The following is a 21,220-nucleotide window of genomic DNA, read 5'->3' as shown; positions in this document are numbered from 1 at the left end:
GTAATAAATGTTATTTGCAGTTAACAATTTTCTTTTTTCTTTATTACAATATTTATGGCAAGACTAGGTATAGACGTAGACTTTATAGACCAAACTTTGGGTTATAAATATCCGGTCCCTTGGTGTTACTGTTTTCAACTACTCTCTTAGTATGCAATTAAATAGATAAAACATACGTGTTCAAGAATTGAATGAACCATGTAGTGTTCTCCTGACTTTATCTAGTAATTGATTGACTATAATAATAAGGTTTAGTGAGCATTCATGATGTAGTGATTCAGATAATGAAGCACATAATATAGTCCTGATTTCCGTTTCAAAATATACTTTCATTTTTATATGGTTCAAGAATATAGAACCATCTATTTGATTATAAATCTATATATGGTTAATCACTTTGGTTGCATTTTTTATATCAAATTTACCTATCAGAAATTTGTCCTTGTATCAAAAGCCCCAGCATCGCGCCGAAGCTGTGCACGGTACCCACCAGGGGAGGTTTCCAATCTTCACACGCAAGACCAAACTGTAAAGAAAAATTGTAATTAAATTGATTCCATGAATTTTGATGGATGCTAATGTGTTGTTTATATTACTACATTTTGCACGCACAGAAAAGCAGTACAATTGGTGACCTTATTGTTAAATAGCGATATCTTGCGAGCAATTTTGGGTTTCTTTGGGAAAATAAAAGAGAGGACATGATAATATAGTATATGTACTATTACAAAATAATAGCTTTATTCTTAATAGCCACTGAGTATATAAAATACTTAAATGCATTTTTAGAAGTGAATGTGCTCTTAATGTGGTAATTAAACAAACAAATTATATAATATATCGAATAATGCAATAAAAATAATTGGCGTAGCAGTAAAATTGATCGGAAATGTACATTCCTGCGAGATTTTATCCGTTTTTATTAAACAAGCTAGATTCCTTTCAACTTTACTCCATTTGCATCTGCGTAGATAAATATCTACTAAATATTAAACTCCTTACATGTGTAAGGAGTTTAATATTTTTAACGGGAACTGGATGGAATAGAAAGGGAAATGGAATATAGTGTTTACTATATACATGACATTGTAATAGAATCTGATATTTATGAATATCTGTTATATTCTGTTTTAATTGTATTTAAATTGTGTTCATATATATTGAAAACATGGGCAAGCGCATTTAGTAAAATCATTTATTATTTTTAATACATATTCTAAAGCATATTTCTATTGAATTTAACTTTTCCTTGTGAATATAATTATTAATAAAACTATTATGAATAAAACCGACAGCTAGTCATTATATAGCACACAGCATTCAAAATATGTAGACAAAATGACTTTTAAAGATAAAAGATTCATAATGTATAAACTAACATAATATATAAAAAGAAATAACATCAATATATTACAGGATTCTGCAAATAAATAATTTATTTATTTAAGTAGATACAAGAGGAGAAAACTAGATAGCGCAAAACTATGCAAATTGCGCAACGACCGCTTCCAGCAGCAAACGCGAATAAATGGTCCGGTTCCAGGTCTCCTTATTTTTTTTTTTTTTTTTTTTTTATGTTATGTCCTTATTTTTATTATCAAACTAACCTATCTTAGCTTCTTAGATAGTAAAATCACGTTGAAATTTATTTTCTTGTGACAATCAGTGAAACGAATATATTGTAATGAATAGTAGATTGTGTTATTAAAGACAACCAACAAGAGATACCAATAAGATTCGGTTGAGAACGTACTGGCTTACCGTAAATAATATATTCTGCGAAATAACATCTCAGGATATTTTATTGATGTTTCAAAGGAAGTTTCCATTAAAATTAGATCTTTCATCATGATAAAACTCCTTACTATCTCCAGAGACAAAAACCCTACCTCAAAATCCCTCCGTTGCGACACTACCAAAAGGCAAACAAACAATCACACATTCCCATCTATAATATTATTAAAAATTTGGTCAGCATATTAAAATTGAGATCAGTTGCTAGCATACCAGGAATAAATTTAATATGAACTCTAACAGAGGCAATATTAAAGATTATAATCGCTTACACTTCAAATGCAAGTAAATTTTAAAAAGGTTTAATTAAGTAAGTTTAAAAGTCAAATAAAACGAAATTCCCAAATGATAAACTGCCTGTTTCTCGTATTTCTGCTCACAAAAAGAAACCTGATCTATTATTATGCACTTTATCCGCTTTCAGTGTAATTGCATTTCAATAGCGTGATAATTTCGTAAACGGATGGAAGTCGTGACTGGCTGTAACTATGCTGATATGAGATCGCATATTAGTCTGCCTCAAGTGAGTTTTATGAACTGAGGTGTGTGGACAAAGCTATTATATTCTAATAATAGCTTCTGCCCGCGGCTTCGCACGCGTTAAATTCGGAGGAGTTTAATAGATGTTGAAAAAAATATTAAGCTGTTCGCCCCCGATCCGCACGGGTGCAAGTATTTTTCTTAATTTAAATTATTATCATCCTAATCGGAGCGAACACAATAGTGAAAATGCTTGTAAATTTTAGATAAAATAACTCTGATTCGGTTCATGGGAGATAACATACAATATTTCAATAATGTTTTTAATAGACAATACGACAACAGATAGTAAGATATAAATTATATCTTACTAGCTGTTGGCCGCAGCTTCGTCCGCATGTTCAAATTGAATTCTCATGGTACAAATATTCATACCGTATTTATCCCTTTAGGGTTAGAATTTATCAAAACCTTCATCATGGTAGGCACCATCTGCATGCTAGATTTCGATTTCGGCCCGATCGTTACACTAGTTCAGTCAGTCTGTCTTTCCGTATTATGTACGTAACGTTTGTTTTTTATTTTTGTTTGTAAATTAAATAGTGAGTAGTTAGATAGTAAATAACGTTCATATTTAACCTTAAGACAATAGTATTAAATACGTAAATAGTTAATTATCTGTAAAAATGTCTAAGTAAAGATAAATCAACAATAAATATTGTTGTATCGTGAGGAAAACGGATTTTAACGTGATTTATTCATCATATAATTAACCCGAAGTTTAAAAGTCTTTAATTTCTAAATGTATTATACTCGCGTAAAATCAAACACAAGAAAGTACAAAGTCAACAATATTTCAAAATGACGTAAAGGTCATTGTCGTTGCTTTATTTAGTTACATCGCATCAATCACTGACCTCAGCTACGAAGCTGTCCGGTACATCATACAACCACTCTGTGCAGACTTCAGATGTGCTGGTGTTCACGCCATTGCAGTGATCAAGAGGGGGGTATCTATGGCATTGCTTCATGTCCTCCCCCGGGGTCAGCCAGGGGGCCTCGAACGAGCCTGTGGTATCGCATTCTGGGATTCTGCATCTATAAATGAAATGATGCATACGTTATAACATGTTTCTAGTAATAATTTTAAATATCATACATATTTTTAAACTACTAAAACACGCCTAGGCAGTTCCTTACTTTCTCATATATAGTAAGGAATTTATTAAATCCTGGCGATCCTAATCAGGATCATAAGAATATTTATGTATTATTATTAATTATGATAATTATAACTGTTTTAACACCAATTACATTTATAATATATGGAATACTATTTTATTTGGATAACATCTCCACTGCTCAAAACGGTTAAGGAAGACATCGTGAGGAAACTGGCATGTCCAAGAATCGAAAGGTCAACGAAATGTGACATCTGCCCAGCCGTCCTTGCCAGCGTGGTGGATTATGACCTGAACCCTCAGAGGCGGCCTGCGACCCAGGAGAGCACTCTCATTACAATTAAGATACATGATATAAATTACAAAAATTAATCAGATGCTAGTTATAAAATCCGCAAACAGATCACAATCTGGGTTATTAGGACTGCATGGAGTTTTGTATTATAGTTATATACATTAAAGCTTGTTAATAAAATGTCAATGCAACACTAGTTTTTACTTACAGTTACAGTATAAAGTTGTATCTGTTAACAACATTAAAATTAATTAAAATATACATAAAGGGCTATAAAACTGATGTTAAAATTTATAGCACATATGACCTCTTATGTAAATATGTATTTAATAGATTTTAACTACACAGAACAGCTAACACTCAAATTTAAATTCCAAGTCACTCATAAAGTTGCCATAAAAATGTCATAAAATCTTAGGACAGGTTCTAATGAATTAGGTAACGAAAATATTAAAAGCCTGATAAATTCGTTTTAATTTATTTTAGCCAGTAAAACATTCAATCAATTATCAATAAACATAGTTTTATTTATTATCTTATTCATATATCTGAGAACTATTATAATAACTTTAATTTAAATGCTTAAAATAGATTCGTATCGAATTTTTATGACACTTTTTTCACACTAACTATTTAAGTAATGAACCTAATATATTGGCAATTGGGAATCGATCATAATGAATAATTTACATATTTTAATCTGAATAAAAACATTTTATATAGAGAGAGTCTTATTTTACTACAGATAATGTATCACTAAATTAGTTCATAAGATCCTTTAGGATGATATACAAAACACGAGATCACTGAATATTACCACAGATAACATAATACGATATTATATCACGTTGTGCTACCTTCGGTATCAAAGAGCAGCATTTTTTATTTTTCCCTATTTTTCGCATATCACTTCCCCTCTAAAATGAACTTTTGTAGTTTATAAAATCTATGCGAGTATTATTTATTTACAAATTAATGACTTTTTAACGGATTTTAACTTATTCATTAGAATAAATCGCGTTATAATTTCATAAATCGCGTTATATAAAAATAATATAATTATTATTAACCCGACGTTTCGAACACTACAGCGAGCGTGGTCACGGGGAGTCATTTTAAATTTTATTTTACTTAACTTTATATATGATCTATAGTATTATGTTATCTGTGATACGATGCTGAATACAATGAAAGAGATTTAGAGTACTCAGTACAACATCAACTCACCTGTAATTGACATCTTCAACAGCAAACACATAATTGACATTGTACATAGAGTTAGTGGCGTAGACAAGCGCCAGCATGCACATGGTGATGAGCTGGTGCCTCCCGAACGCCCCCAGGGTCGCCAGCACGGAGTCCAGTTGGACTTTGTCCTCGCTCATGGTGGAACCTGTTATTTTTATGCAAATTTCAACTCAAACATTTATATAATCAGCTACAATTATTCAAAAATGGAATTCAAATTGAAATTAATTTATATACTAGAATATATAACAAAAGCAAAAACGCTTTTAGTCGGCAATCGGTTTAATGAATTACGCGTGAAGAAGAGACAAACAGACAGAGTTACTTTCGCATTTATAATAATACTAGGACTGAATGTTAGTCAATAGTAAATACTGAACGGATTTGAATGACACTTTACAGAAATGTACATGTCAGATAACTCCGTCCGATATGAAATCCCAGGTGCTTCCTCTTTTATTAGAAAATTTTATAATACGCTATAATAAATTATATAACTTGTTAATATTTATGTTGAAATTATAGTATATTCAGTCCAGTAGCTTTTGTTTGAAAACATTACAAAAATACTTACATACAACTATTTTCTCTATATTATTATTATGTATTGATATAGACGAAGCCGTTGGCAAAAGGTTGTTCAATGCACCGAAAATACGTTATTCTTATCGCCACTTATCAAATACACTACAATATAATAGTAACGTTTTAAGAATGTCACGCGCACTAAAAACTGAATGAAATGTTATATTGTAACTTTACTTATGTTAAAATTACTCATTAAAATTCGGCAATATATTATTTAAACGTCGCGTTATCGTTAAAGGCGTGTTAAAATTACACTACCTAATTAGCGTAGTAGAATTAAACATGAAAAAGTAAATGTGTGCGAAAATTTATACTCAGCATGAATTCCGTGAATGGGCAATATATACAAATATACAATATATAATCCTTGTAAAATAAAATAACTTCATTACAAATAACTAATATGTTTTTACTTCACTACATAGTATAAAACAAAGTTTTCCGCCGTTTGTGTGTATGTATGTTTTTTTAGATCTTTAAAATCACGTAATAGATTTAAGGAACTTTTTGATAGATGGAGTGATTGAAGAGAAAGTTTATATGCATAATAACATAGAAGAGGGCGTGGGAGGAAGAAGTTTTACTCTGATTTAAAGTGCGAAGCCGCGGGCAAATGCTAGAATACTACAAATGCGAAAGTGAATTTGTTTGTTTGTCTGATTTGTACGTTGGAACGTGGCAATTTCATGACATAATTTTTGTGATTGGAGATATAAGGTAGCCATAAAGAGGACATAGGCTATTTTTATCGAGGTGAAACATCTCAATTCCATGAGATTTTTCTGGGCGAAGCCAAAGATTGAAAATTTACGATTAATAATTCTTTTTAATAAAAGACTACATCATAGCTATCAAAAATAAAATAAATTTAGATTTTTTTATTATAAATAATGTGGTCCCAAGCACACGGGAATTTCTTGCGCATGGACATTCCTTGGGAGCTTAGAAAAAATTGATGTTCTTAAAACATTACATGAATTTTTTGTATAATGCGTCGGGATTTTTATGTGTAATTTTTCTGTAAGCCTAAATAAAATAATAATTGTGTGACAGAATAACTATAGTGAGATGTAAAATAATTTAATTTTATTACTTCGAACAATAAGAAATTAACTAACACAGTATGTAACAGAAGTGTTTACTAGATCACCGGTTCTCAGAGCTGTCCAGCCAGAGAGGTTGAAGCAGTCTGAGAGCGCATCGATCATTGAGCTCGTATGACCGGGTGGTCGCCTTATGTAGGTGCCGGCCGTAGAGGGGCGCGTGCGCATGCGGAGACCACGTTCGCTGCGAAGGACTGTTTTCGCTTGCTGGATGGGATAATAATAACGACAATGAAATGATTATATTTTATTTTATTTATTAGAAACATAAATCAGTCAACAACAAATACAATATAAATTCGTTTAGTTACGTAAGTTCATGTCACTGGCCACCAGAAGCATTTGACACATTATTATAATTTAACTTGCTTAACCATAAGCTATTTCTTAATTAATTTGAAATGAAATATAAATTAGTTACAAATTGAACAGTATTTTGTACGCACTCGTTCAAAACGATTTACATGAACAAAATAGTAGGCGGTGAGGCGTTTCCGAACAAAATAGGTACTAAATTACAATAAAGGAGAACACATTTTTTTTTATTTTATTTCCCATATACATAATTTTATAGGAATTACAATTACAATAATATAATATATCTTCTGAGTGTCTTAAAATGTTTGATAACACTTTCGATTCGAGCTCTTTAACATCAGATTCTCTTAGCAGTTTGTGGGTTTTGATGAAGAAATCTTTTGTATTAATATTATTTTATTCGAAAACGATGTTATAAAGCGAGATATAGAAACATTTAGCGACACATAGTTATCATTGCACCGTTCTCCGACGTTTTTAAAATCGTTCTGTAGTAATACTGTCATTGTCATTTGTAATGGTACTGAAAATCTTTTCTTTAGATTATATGTGTACATTAATTTACCATATTTAAGCTGCGTGACGAGCTTATTAATGTATATTATAAAGAAATTCACACCTAATTCGATCCCTGCGGCGCACCTGAAGGTTTTGTATTAGCGGAGAATTTATACCCTTTGAGTGTACCTATTCTATTTGACTGTGCAAGTATATCACAGAAGGGTTCAAAGGATCATCTCTGTTTCTTGTGACGCTGGAAACGTAGGGTTACTGACAGTTTTTAAACAACGTAAGAACATCTTTATTTTCTTTTTTCGGGGACCATGTGTAATTCAAGATTCACACTTCTAGATTGCCGATTGATATTTTCAAGACGAAATTTAAATTTTGTACAGTAGTGACTAACCACTAAAACTTTTGTTATATCTGGTATGGAGTTCTCGGATTGATCAAAACAACAGAGTGTTCATTCTCGCACTCTCCCTGGACGAAGATTGTTCCAAAAAAAGAGCATGTGTTCACTTTTCATTACATAGGATTTAGAATCGGATTTTAAAATCGTAGCAAAAGTCAACAGTCGCTTTAATTAATTGTAGGCTTCTTGTTGTTGCTTCAACCCAGGAACACGTTTGCAGAAACTAAAAAGATGTTTAAGGTGGAAAAAGTGGCTGGAGTAGGTAAATATAAAATAGCGGTTGTCTTGTTTGTATCAACCTCCAGCCGCCTTTGTGTTATATAGTTACCCAAATATTTAATGAATGAACAGCATAACGACAATTTTCTAGATTTCCTTCAATTCCAAGCCTGGTGAATACACATCATCATCAGCCCATATATGTTCCCACTGCTGGGACACAGGCCTCCTATGAGGGTTTAGGCCATAATCCACCACGCTGGCCAAGTGCGGGTTGGCAGATGTCACATGTCATCGAACTTTTGATTCTTGGACATGCCGGTTTCCTCACGATGTTTTCCTTCACCGTTTTAAGCAGTAGTGATGTTATCCACATGTGCAGATAAATTGAAAAATCAATTTATTTCCTGCACGCTCGCCCGGTATCGAACCCCGACTTATCGATTTTGAAGTCCGAGGTTCTCACCACTGAGCCACCACTGCTGTAAATGGTGCATACACATTGTGGGTCAAATGATGGTGAGAAAATGGTCAGATCATCCAAGTAGGCTAGCAGCTTTACCTCAGGTAGACTTATTCTCATTCAGTCAATTAATCGTATGGCGGGAAAGAAATCAGCTAGTCTTTAATGGTTTTAGTCATGTGCTCCGTTAGTGTTGTAGGCAGGTAGTGTTGAACAAATCCTTGCTTCGCTCAGTTAGCTTATCTAACCTCTGTTTCTGGGAATTTGTAATATGAGCCGCCACGTTGATTGAGTTAATGCTAAAATCCCAGCTATTTGGATCAAAGAGAGTTGCGCTATATGGAGATAAGTCGACGTCTTTCCGATGGACATTTATTTGAGCATCTCTCATCATGAAGTCTGTAAACCTTGGGGAGTAACCATCAAACAAGCGAGACCTTTTCTTTGGTGTAGGAGTACTCGGATCTATGGGCACCAGTTTGTACTCTATTTTCTCAGGCGACTGAGCTGCTGTATTCTTCAGCATCTTTGCTGGTGGTGTTGACGGAGGTGTTGGTATTACTGTTTCAATATTCGATTCATCGCTATCTATACTTAGGTCACTAACAGGACTTGGTAACTCCATTTCTTTGAGTATGCTAGCTTCAAAGACAGCAAACTCTTCCGAATACAATGTGTGCTGCTCCTCAGGCTCATCAATAAAGTGCCATGTGTACTGCGGCAGGTTTATAACGATGCCTGCATTCTGAAGAAAATCCACGCCCAGGAGAGTACGATTTTCTTTCGCTTCAGGTAACACAATAAATGTAGTTGGTATCTTCCTCTCCATCAAGTGTACCGTGGTTTTGCAGACTAACACATTTTGCCTCTTCTCTACGCTGTCATCTAATGTCAAGTCTACTGTTTGTTCGTCAAAAACACATCCATGCTTCTCTAGTGCAAGGTACAGCGAGATCGATGCCACATTCATCTTGGCAGATGTGTCAATATAAGCGGTACACTTAATATCTTCGACGTCAATAAATACTACAGGACGTGATCGTGCATTATTCCAGAAATTGGTCGCGCAATAACTGGGGCTTTCCCTATTTATACCCGGTGACTTTCTTTTACACGAGCTGCAATTGCTCCTGAATACGCCAGGTGCGCCACAACCAAAGCAGGAGAATTTTGGTAGTGACGGGGACGGTGCCTGTGTTTGACGCTCTGCAACATCTTTTATTTGGGTGGTAACTGTTCTCTTAGCTCGTTTTTTCTTTCGGCAGACTTCTACTGAATGGCCTAGGTTTTTGCAAAAACTGCATCTCAGCTTGCCTTTACGACCTTGAGCTATACTTTTAGTAGACTCCATGGGTTGTAAACCGTGTACATATTGGTGTAGGGTTTCCTCGATTACTCGTGCTTTTTGTAAAAGTGTTTTAAATGTAGTTACAGAGTTTCGCGGCATGCGGTTCCTTATGTCCAGACGTATGAGTGCAAAGATTAGATCAATCTGTTGTGTTTCAGTGAGTGCTGGTGGAGGGAGCAAGGAAAATAGTTCCCTTTTCCTGGAGATAAATGCCTCGGTGGTGGTAGTAGCGTCCTGGATTTCGTGGGTAATTTGGTGATATATCATGAACGCTGGTGGGCTAGGTACAAACGTATGACGCAGTTTGTTGCTAAAATCCTCCCATTTTGAAACACCATGTTTAACGGCTTGCCACCATTCTGCCGCCTCCCCCCGAAGCAGTAGTGGGAGACCTTGGAGCGCATCTAAGTCACTCATCTTCTCGGCTGTTTTATATACTGTGGCTGCAGCTAGGAAAGCATCTACTTTATCACAGTCCCTTTTCCCGTCATAAGTAAAGTTACAGGTCGCAAAGGTTCCTCGTTTAGCCGCCACAATCGTTTCCAGACGTGTCTGAAACTTTTCATTTGCCATTGCTAGCTTGTGTGTACGATGTCAGAGAGGTTGCAAATTATCTATGTTGTAGAGTCCCTAGAGTTTTTTGTTGGGGGCGAATTTGCAGTGCGAAGTACTTTGTACAATAAGTTACTAATGAAATAAAAGTAACTTGGAACAGTAAGAAATCAATAAATAATGTATTTACCGTAACGAGAGTACAAATAGGAACACCGGTTCTCAGAGCTGTCCAGCCAGAGAGGTTGAAGCAGTCTGAGAGCGCAGCGACCACTAAAATCGTAACGACTGGGACATCGCCTTATATAGCTGCCGGCTGATTTAGGACACGTGTGCTTAGGGAGGGCATGCCCTCTGGGAAGGACACCGCTGCAGTGCTGCCGCTGTTGCTACTTGTTAGCTGGATAGTAACAGTGTCATGGTGCATAATTTTATTTAACCATTTAATTTTTAGTTTTATAGCATTGAAATGCTTTATAAATGAGACATTTTGAAAGAACATAAAGAATTCGATCACGAGGCGGGATTTGAACCCGCGTCTTTTTGCCAAATCGTAGCAACGCTTAGCCTCTCGGCCTTCCGTGATCCCGCAATAGTAATCGAATTTCTTCTACTCTTTCGGGTTTATGTGCCTAAGGGACACCCCACGCCATCTACTGTAATGATTAAGAATCATCACAAGATGCGGGTAAGGTCAGTATAGTATGAAGTATACCTACAGTATATTAATACTTTTAAAATAAAGTACCCACAAAAAAAAAGAAAATTAGTTAAGCCGAGGAGCACTTTTTTATTCCATTAAGTAATACCGTAACATATATTATATACCATATATAGTTGATTCAATGTTCGACCCAACTACCCTCACTTTGTTAATAGTCGTTGTGACCGGCTGCGATTTGTTTGACCTGACTAAATCAATTAGACAGTAGTGTAGAATCGCAGCCCCCTTTCAATTTGTAACAATTTATTTATATACAGCTCAGTGTCCCACCGAATGTATAATATGCTCTATGGAGAGCTTATAGTGTTACAAACGATTAATTTATTTCTTAAAATCTATGTTTACATCTTCGCTCTGCCGGCATATACCGATCCGCTAAAACGGACATGGTGCCTTGGAAAACATTATCTTAAAAAGAGTGTGACCTTTCACATTTTTGTTCATACATAGATTTAAAGAATTCATCAGAAATAATGTATAAATCTTTCATTTTAAATATCTAATTTTCCAACATAGTCTGAAATTACTTTTTCGTAATTTGAAAGTATCGATATTTAACAACATGACGATGCAGATATTTTTTATGTGTCGTTAATGTTAACTATAAGCAATATATTTTATTATCTTTTGTAGTTCGTTTGCAACGTGTATTTTTAACTTTTCGCGATGACGTTTTATGAACATTTGCTTCAATTATGTACAATGTTCTTTTTGGGGTGAAATTTTGTAAACGTAGAAATCAAGACTAACATTAATTTATGGAAAGTTAAAGTTATTCGTGGTGCAGCTATTTATATAAGAGAAATTAATACGCAGGGCACATTGTGGCGAGATGTTGGGGAGGGACCCCGCGGAACCGAAGGTCCCCGGGGGAAGCTGTCTCATCTCCAGCTTGTTTTAACCGGCCAGCTAACGTGAAGCCTAACGAGGACAGGACCCTCATCTCTGGCTTGCCAGAGTTGAGTCGCGAGAGCTTTTATGGTGGATGTGAAGCGTAATTCGTAAGTGATGCTGGACACTCAGGGAGCACGTGATCGCAGTTTAAAGGCCAGCGACGACTCTCCACCCTTAGCTGCTTATGATATGTTGCCCCCTTGTCGCATCATTGCAGCGAATTATTTAGGGAGCCCACACAGTGAGAGGGCGAGTCACCGCCTGCAAACAATTTTTTACTTTAATTAAGTAGAAAGGCAGGTTGCCTAGCTTCCCATAGTTCCCAGTTATAGTCGTACATCGGCCGTGGACTAGCCAGGGCTGTGACGTATAGTACTGTCATGGACAGGCCGCGGCTGGAGTCCCACAACATATTAAATCTCTCTAAAGGGCCTCTTCAACTTGGATCTGTGTCCCCAAGTAAGCATTCCAAAGGACCGAGTGTAATCATAGATCAATAAAATAGAATTGATAGACTTATACCTTATTAATAACTAGCTGGTTCCTGCGACTTCGTCCGCTTAAACTTGAACATAAACCTGAACAAACTGGAGGCTGAAAATAGACAAACTGGATCTAAAAGTGCTTCTATATCAAGTGCTTCTTTAGGAATATTATTATATCTATTGTTATTAGTAAACAGAAAATGCCCATCAAAACTAAACGACGTTTGCTAAGACATCATTTCTAGTTATGTTATAGTGCTCAGCTAGAGCTCTTGGAGTTCCACATCGGGAGTTCCAAATATTTGATTTTTGTACGTCATCAGAAAATCCCCATCGGACTGAACAATGTTTGCTAAGATCTCATTCCTATGCATGTTATTCTATAACTGGGCTCTTGGAGTTCCATATCATGTATTCCATATCTTCCAATTAATACGCTCAGCAATGAACAATCCCACAAATTTTGCTATTGCACAATTGTTTTTATATCTTATAGGTAATTTCGATATAAATTATAGCCTATATTTTGCCCAAAAATACCTGCACATCCAAAAAACTTCATAATTTTTTTAATGTCTTCTTCAATCTACACAGTTTTTTTACTATTTTATTATCGGTATAGAAGAAACGATTGTGATAAAATAACTTATTTATTATATTATATTAATGGCACACCAACAATAAATACATATAACATTTACACTATACGCATTACACATTAATTTCGGTTATGCATTTATCAATAAGAGGCTTACACTGCATTCACAACAGTCCTCGAAACTATATAAATTCTTTAAATACAATTACGATAACTTAAACATTCTATTATAAATTATTAACCGTTTTTATTATTATTTATCAAGCAATTAATAATTTTGTGTTACAATACATGCGAGGGATTAATTAAAACTATGGAAAAAACCGTAAGTAAAACATGCTAATACTATAGGTGTCGTATTTCAACACATCTATAACGTCATTGAAAATTAATACCTTTGATACAAGATACTATAGATACAGGCGTACATTGCGTTTAAATACTTGTTATCGTAATAACATAACTTTTTAAAGCCAAATATCTTTGACCTTAATATATTTGATGTAAGCTGTTATGTTATTGACTGCAATAAACACTAGTTTAGTTTCATAAGTACGTTTTACAAGAATTAAATAAATGCATTTGGTGAAACGTTACATCTCAGTTATAATTTAGATGTAAAGTACCGCTAGGAATTTATTTTGCCAAAATTTTATTACGATTTTCAACAGTCTTAAACTTAAATAATAATCAAAGCTATTGACAACAACCTTGCAGACGCAAGCTAGGATAGAGCAGGATAAAGAATACACTATTATGTTTTCTGTGCTCGAATCTTTAAGCAATTATCTTACGTTCAATTAGATATAATGCATTAAAATATATTAATTACTTACTGATGTTTCCGGAATGTTTGAGTCCCGATCGATGCTCAAAACATAGATCCTTTAAGAGTTCCTGGGATCACAACACAGACGTATCGTGGTGCCTCGCAATGCATGCGCGACCCGATTGTGCGTTAACTGACTCAAGTAGATAATGTCAGGTGGGACGTAGTGTGTTTATCTGTGTATTTTTGTTGATTTTGTTGAATCAAATAACAATAAGAACGGAGCGCGGAAGGTGTACTGCGGCTGGCAGGTACGACTCATGTGTTACGGTTAATGGTGCTATTAAGCAAATTATGATAAAATGTATTAGTTAAGTGATCAACTGGTTTTTGGGGACCGAACCACTTTTTTGTCAGCCGTAGTAGTCGGCAGCCCATGAATATTTGCAGAGTCTATTTGCAGGCCTTGTGCCTATGCAAATGGATTGTCGGCTATAAAAGGTGTGGGATAAATAAAGGATTGATGAAAATCTGGGAAGTGCGAGGAAAAGAAATGCACATATAACGTAAAATTTAAAATAAGTAACGTCTTGTTTTTGTTAAACAATATTAACTGATAAACATAAGAAGAATCTACGGAACCATAAGTCTTGAATTTCAACGTAGAAGAGATTACGAAGGTCTATCGCGAAGTTTATATAAATATGTGAGAGTCGAGGACGCTATTTCGATAATATGGCCGTAGCATGCTCTACCGGCACTGAAATATCGATTGTGTTTTATTTATTTGTTTATTTACTAGCTTCTCGCGCCAGTTTCAGTCGTGGTACTTTTTTATTTCTCTATAGGAACCTACTTTGTGAATTTAATTTTACTTTGTGAATAAAAGTTTTGCGATTCATTTTTGTTTATATAGATTTCAATGCTTTATGCATGATGTCTAAATAATGTCTATGAATGAATTACATGGTTAAACGGTAGTGAATAGCTTATGGCCTGTGGCTTCTCGCGCATAGTTTCCGTTTAAATCGGATTTTCAAGATATAAACTGTCCTATGTTCTTTCACTGGTCTTAAACTATCTCTGTACTAAATTTCAGCTTAATACGAGTCCTAAATTCTGAAGCGTGAGGAAAACAGACGGACAGATTTACTTTATAACGCACTTATGATGTTAGTAGGGATTTTTCTGTTTTGTTCTATCGTTATAAGAACACAACACAAACTCTATTACATAGTCTCACTAGAAATTGGCTGCCTTATATTTCAAACAAAAACTAAGCATCTCAAAATACCATTCGCTGTACGGTTTTTGAATCGTTCCATACGCGCGTGGGCAGCAGCTACTTAAGCTCCGGTTTTGAATAATTGAATAATCACTTACGACCAAGTCACTTCGTAACACATGATGGTATTAACTCGGCTGACACTGTTGGGAAATGTATGAGAATCTTTTCTAAAATGGAGGGGGAAGCCGATATAATATCCAAATTGTATTTGAAATAACGGTTGAATATCTTAACCTATCTCTGTTTTAAAAAAGTTAGCTTCAGTACCCAATGGATAATATTAAGATATTTACAGTTATAAATAAATAATATAATTCCCACACTATTCGCAACGTGCGTTTATTGATATGATAATATAATTTTACAGGTACACGTTAAAGTAGTTCATATTATCGTTGGAATTTTTTTAATATAGAATCCAGTCCTTCATATAATATTCTATGCGGACAAAAATAATCTCCTAGAGAAAAAGTCTAAAATTAATTCAGCTCAAACTACAGTGTTACTAGGTCTCTGATTATTTACTTATAAGCACATCAAGAGTATCGTGAATGTAACAAGAAACATGATAACATAATCTAGACTTGTGAATTAGACTGATGATGTGATGCCTGTTTGATTGACCTGTAAGCTGTCATGTTGTGAAAGTCAAGATGTATGCGTAAACTATATGTAATGGATACATCGCTTTGTATAGTTTTATGTGTTTACTGATATAAGTTGTATAGTAAATAATTAATCCTACTTCCTACTAATATTATAAATGCGAAAGGTTTGTAAGGATGTGTGTGTGTTTGTTGCTTTTTCACGCAAAAACTGCTGAACCGATTGCAATGAAATTTGGTACATAGACAGCTGGACAACTGGAATAACATATAGGCAACTTTTTATCCCGATATTCCTACGGGATACGGACTTACGCGGGTAAAACCGCGGGGCGCAGTTAGTCTACAATAAATTTTTCTTTAGGTACTATTATTTTTATATTATAGTATCTGATTTAGATTGCATTTTTCGTTGAATATATAAGGTTTGTAAGTATGGTTAGATTGATTTTTGTTACTCTTTCATGTAATAACTAATGAGTGAATATTAATGAAACTTTAAAATAGTATAGCTCATACATCAGAATAAGGCATGAGCTATATAAACACTTGCTATTGCCCGTGGGTACGACCGCGGGTAAAACCGCGCGGAAAAGCTAGTGGGAATAAATATATATAATCACAGTTTTTCAGGGAGAATTTTTATAAGGGAGCATATTATTTATTCATTTGTACAGATTTGTCAAATATTTAATAGTCATAGTTACATATTGTATTATAAAATACTAGCTGTTCACTCCGGCTTCACCCGTGGTACATATAAAGCCAATGTCACTCAGGGAAGTTGCAGCTTTCTATTGTTGAAAGAATTTTTGAAATCGGTCCACTCGTTTTTAGGTGAAAACGACGTGTAGATGACAGTACATAATGTTACTACTTCTTTTCCTGCTGTTTTCTCTGCCCACATTTGGGATTAGCAGAAAATCAGCGTCAGTTCCCCGTGACGCTGATTTTTAAATGCTGAGTCAAGACCTTTTCTGGAAAACAGTACACAACTCCTTTGTAGTTTCGAAATATTTTTGTATCTCTGTATGTTTATGTGTTTCCTTTTTGTTGTTCTGTGTATTTTAATGTATTTTTCATGTTCTTGAAATAAAAGTTTTGTCTATCTTTACTATCGATATATAATACTGAATAAATGCTACTAAATTAGAGGTGTATATGTTGACATATTCTATGGCGTTCTAGAGACAGTTAAGATTAGAATAAATAATTAATTACCAACAGAGGCCACTGGAAAGGCGACGCGCGTGGCATGATAAGTTATCAGCAAATAGTTAACCTGAACAGACCTCAGTAAAACACAACTAAATCATTGTTGTCGCGAGATAATGTTATGTCGGTTACATCTCGCGTGACGTCATCTTAATGAAATTAGGAGTTTTGCAATTGAACCTAATAAATTATGTTCAGGATAATTTTTCTTTAATTATATTTTACAACGCATTTGTGTGATTAATGTACGTGTTCAAGTTATAAACAAATGAATTCAAATTTGAATTTACTGTGACGTCTTAAAGGAGGACTTATTCAAGAGGAAAAAAGATAGCGCAAGACAATCTATATATCTCTGTCTCTTTCCCACACTGCAATAAGTGTTGATTTAAGACGAAACGGTTCCCAGAACAGCGGAAGCTAACCAACTCCGTATGGTATAAAATATACTTATTAGTATGGTTCGCATTTAGGTGAAGGTATGACTGTATCATGTTTCAATTCAAATTATATTAATTTTTCTTCTTGCTATATTTTTACTATTTCTTTTTTTTGTTTAACTTGAACTTTAGCCTTAGAAATTTAAATACTGATTTTATTATTTTTTCTTAATTAAGTGAGGATAATTCTTTCTAAATTACTTTATGTATTTAAAATGTGAAACTTTGTATACGAAAAAAACATAATTTATATCAGTATCGAATTGTTTTATAAGATGCGACAATTGAGATAGTCTAGCATTCCGTCACGGTTGCGTATGCGCAGGGCGTTGCTCCGGCGCAAGGACGATGGAGGACATCTGTCACCTTTCGTGTTGGAAGATTGCCATAACGAAGTTATAAGAACTTTCACGCGCGTAGTCTAGTGTGGTTTGTTGTGTCGGATTACATTTTCATGAATTTTCATGATTTTGATGACGGTCTATTTTACAACTGTTTTAAACACGATTTAGAAATGATATACATATATGTATGTAACATTATTTGAAAGTATCTTAACTGTTATGACATATTTTCTATTAAACCTGATTCTCATTTATCCATCCAATTTTAGGAAAAAAAATAAGAATTCTGTCTAGAATGTGTGTTAGTGACCCACTTCAAAACATTCTGGCGAGTTATACGATTATGTTGTAGCTCAGATCACATAATACTATAGAAGTAGTCGTAGTTAAGTTTCGAATAATAAAAATATAACGGACGGTTGGAGATGTCCACTTGACATACAATGTAAAGATGACTTAACTGTTTGTGGCCAGTTGGATGCCCTGACTTTGTTTATGTTTTGTCTATAGTCAAAAGTTAAAACACACATTACGTCGTCAGAAATAAATGCGAGTATGAATACAAGCCCCGAATTAATTTAAAACCCCATGTCAGACAAAAGACCAGAAGACACTATCATCATAGCTTTCTGCCAATACTGCCAACATCCAGAAAAATACTCCACATACCAACTGCGGAGAAATAGGTGGAGGTAGTTCGCAAACAACAATTTTTGTATGACCTTCAAGACATATAACATCTCAGTCTCCCCGCGACCACGCTCGCTGTAAAGTGTTCGAAACGTCGGGTTAATAATATAATGAATAAATCGCGTTTAAAATCCGTTAAATAGTTTTTAATTTCTAAATGTATAATACTCGCGTAAAATCAAACACAAGAAAATACTACTTTTTTGTTGTTACATAGTATGTAACATTTGAAATTATGGTGAAAAAAAAATTGTTCTATGTATTTTCAACCGACATCAAAACGTCTGTTTTTTGTGTTTCATGACTTTTTACTGTGTCAACCGAATTTTATGATACTTTTGTATTTGAAGGCTGGTGCCTTCCATGTGGTTCCATTTAAATATGGTCCAGTTCTCTCAATTTGAAGGCGGTTCAGCTTTCTGCTAAAAATAATTATTCAGCTCAATGGTTAGTTTGATTTTCATGTACATTGATTCGTTCGAAGATTCTTTTAAATTCAAAGTTTGACAAATCTTTTATAATTTAAATGGAGTAAGCGTAATCAATATGTATGGTAACTTATATATACAATGACTTATAAGACTTTATTTCCGTTTGTTTCGCTATTTATTTTGTTTAGTAGTCTGTAATAAGAGGATGATACTAAGCACGGTTAGTCATATAATGAAACAGTTTAAAACTACTGCAGTAGCTTCCAGTTAATTACTATTATTTGTATTTCTTAGCTAAACAGACTTAATAATAATACATAATATGTTATTGTTTCAGATTAAACGCTGTCAAGAATCGTCAATAAAACGTATGCAGATGTTTGTAAGACGCTGATAAACCTCCGCAATATGTAAATATTATAACAATAAAACAAATAATTGAGCTATAGCTATATAATTATATATGCAATTTTATACTAAAACATCTCACTTCCTTATACAAATGCATCTCACGTAGCTAAACAAAGGTACACTTTCCCAAATAAATGTGTGTATAAACTATAATGGTACTAAATCGAAAACCGGTTATATGTTGCGTTATAAAGAAAGAATGATGCTTTTTAATTTCAATCATTTTCTACATAAGTAGGTTGAAGAGTTTGTTTGAACGCGAAAATCGCACGAACTACTGAAGCGATTTCAAATATTCTATCGGCGGTATTTCTACGTACGTGAATGCTGTAAGCTGGGATCTAACGTAAAATATGCATTCTCGTATTATAGCACAACATTAGTAAGAGTTGTTTTAACGTTAAATTTAAGCAATATTTATTGGCAACATTAAAAAACATACAAGCGTTAAAAAGGCAAACTCACTGCAGATTATTTATAAAAGCCATTCAGGAAAAAAGTTCGATATATAATCTATAATCTAATGGCTGCCAAAATATGTCGTTACGCATTAAATATTTTATTATTATGTTCAATGATACAACGCTTTGAGGACAAAAAAGCGATTTCCAAATAAAATAAGTCCGATACTTTTTGTCGAGTCATTTTAATTGGTAGTACGAAGTTATCGATGACAAGACAATGGCATCAATTAGCACGTTCTTGGCACAAATAAATAACGAATACTTGAAATAAATATTTGTAGAAGAATAAGCGTAGAATGTTAATTATGAAGTGCGCTATAAAATTATATAAATAGCACAATTATTTATCATTTACCAGCATCTTTCTAAGCATTTTTATCTTATACACATATTCAATTCTTAGGTTATAGTATTTAATTGATGATAACAGTATTTTGTCTCGAACACAAAGCAAGATGCAAATCCAAATTTAAACTGACTTGGCAATGAAAACGGTTCTGTGAAAACAATGTTAAGGTCAGTGAAAAAATAGTGAATAGTGTGAAATAAGGTGAATGAACAAATGATGGTCATATAATACAGCCATGATCGGCGAAACAAAGTGTAGTGTTTTGAAACAGGGATGATCAGTGAAACCAGTGATGATAAGTGAATATGATCTGTAATATAGTACGATGAAACGGAGTAAATCGTACACGTGGCTCTCAGGGCTGCTGAAAGCCAAGCCCGAGGAGGAGGAGTGGGGGACGGGGCCCTGGGTCCGCGCTGACGTCATCAGAGATCAAAGGTTAGTCAATTTTGAGCTTCTTTGATTATGAATGACTTATCGAAACTAAGAATCTAAAATCATAGTAAAATTCGAATAGTGTTGGCATGTTTTTATGTGTTGTATTTTTTTCTTTTGATAAATGCGAAGGATATAATCTTATAGACATTATACCGAGGCCAAAGGTGGAAGTTTGAATCCGGCCTCTCGATCGACATTTTTTTTCATATTTATCAAACATATTTATTATTTTGTTACCGTATCATTAACCGATTTAACCACATGGAATCCCACTATTATGTAAAAAATTAAAAACAATCGTAAGTATTTTATCCATTAGGAATTGGTTATATACATGATTTATGCGAAAATAAGATGGACCAGCTTGCTCTCTTTAGGTTGTATAAGGTTGTATAAGGCCATTGTTTTAGCATTATCAGCTTTGAGCTGGGTAGTTATAAATCTAACTGACTTCAGAAAAGAAGGTTATCAGTTGTACTTTTTGTGTTAAGGTATGTAAGGTTTTGCAGTTACAAAAATATATATAGTAGTTTGTAAATAATCATTTTGTAACATGTACTCTGTGCATAT

The 21,220-nt window shown here is 34.1% G+C and overlaps 2 protein-coding genes across 2 annotated transcripts in view; both read right to left on the bottom strand.

Annotated features, from left to right (window-relative positions):
• The window catches only part of LOC119831621 (solute carrier family 22 member 1-like), a 17,695-nt gene extending 3,455 nt beyond the window's left edge, over positions 1 to 14,240 (bottom strand). Inside the window, exons 1-5 of the mRNA XM_038355048.1 lie at positions 14,043 to 14,240; positions 6,705 to 6,896; positions 4,978 to 5,143; positions 3,192 to 3,372; positions 426 to 526 (exon numbers count right to left, since the gene is read on the bottom strand). Of these exons, the coding sequence (XP_038210976.1) occupies positions 426 to 526; positions 3,192 to 3,372; positions 4,978 to 5,135 (440 nt within the window). The 5' untranslated portion in view covers positions 5,136 to 5,143; positions 6,705 to 6,896; positions 14,043 to 14,240. The remainder of the gene's footprint in view (positions 1 to 425; positions 527 to 3,191; positions 3,373 to 4,977; positions 5,144 to 6,704; positions 6,897 to 14,042) is intronic.
• On the bottom strand, positions 8,793 to 10,529 carry LOC119831956. The gene has a single exon (XM_038355527.1). It carries the CDS (start codon positions 10,524 to 10,526, stop codon positions 8,793 to 8,795), a length of 1,734 nt encoding a protein of 577 aa, XP_038211455.1. The 5' UTR covers positions 10,527 to 10,529.
• Positions 14,241 to 21,220: the final 6,980 nt, after the last annotated feature.

The sequence above is a fragment of the Zerene cesonia genome, chromosome 14 (assembly GCF_012273895.1).
Source record: "Zerene cesonia ecotype Mississippi chromosome 14, Zerene_cesonia_1.1, whole genome shotgun sequence".
NCBI classification, from domain to species: domain Eukaryota; kingdom Metazoa; phylum Arthropoda; class Insecta; order Lepidoptera; family Pieridae; genus Zerene; species Zerene cesonia.
This window is presented reverse-complemented; position numbering and strand designations above follow the sequence as displayed.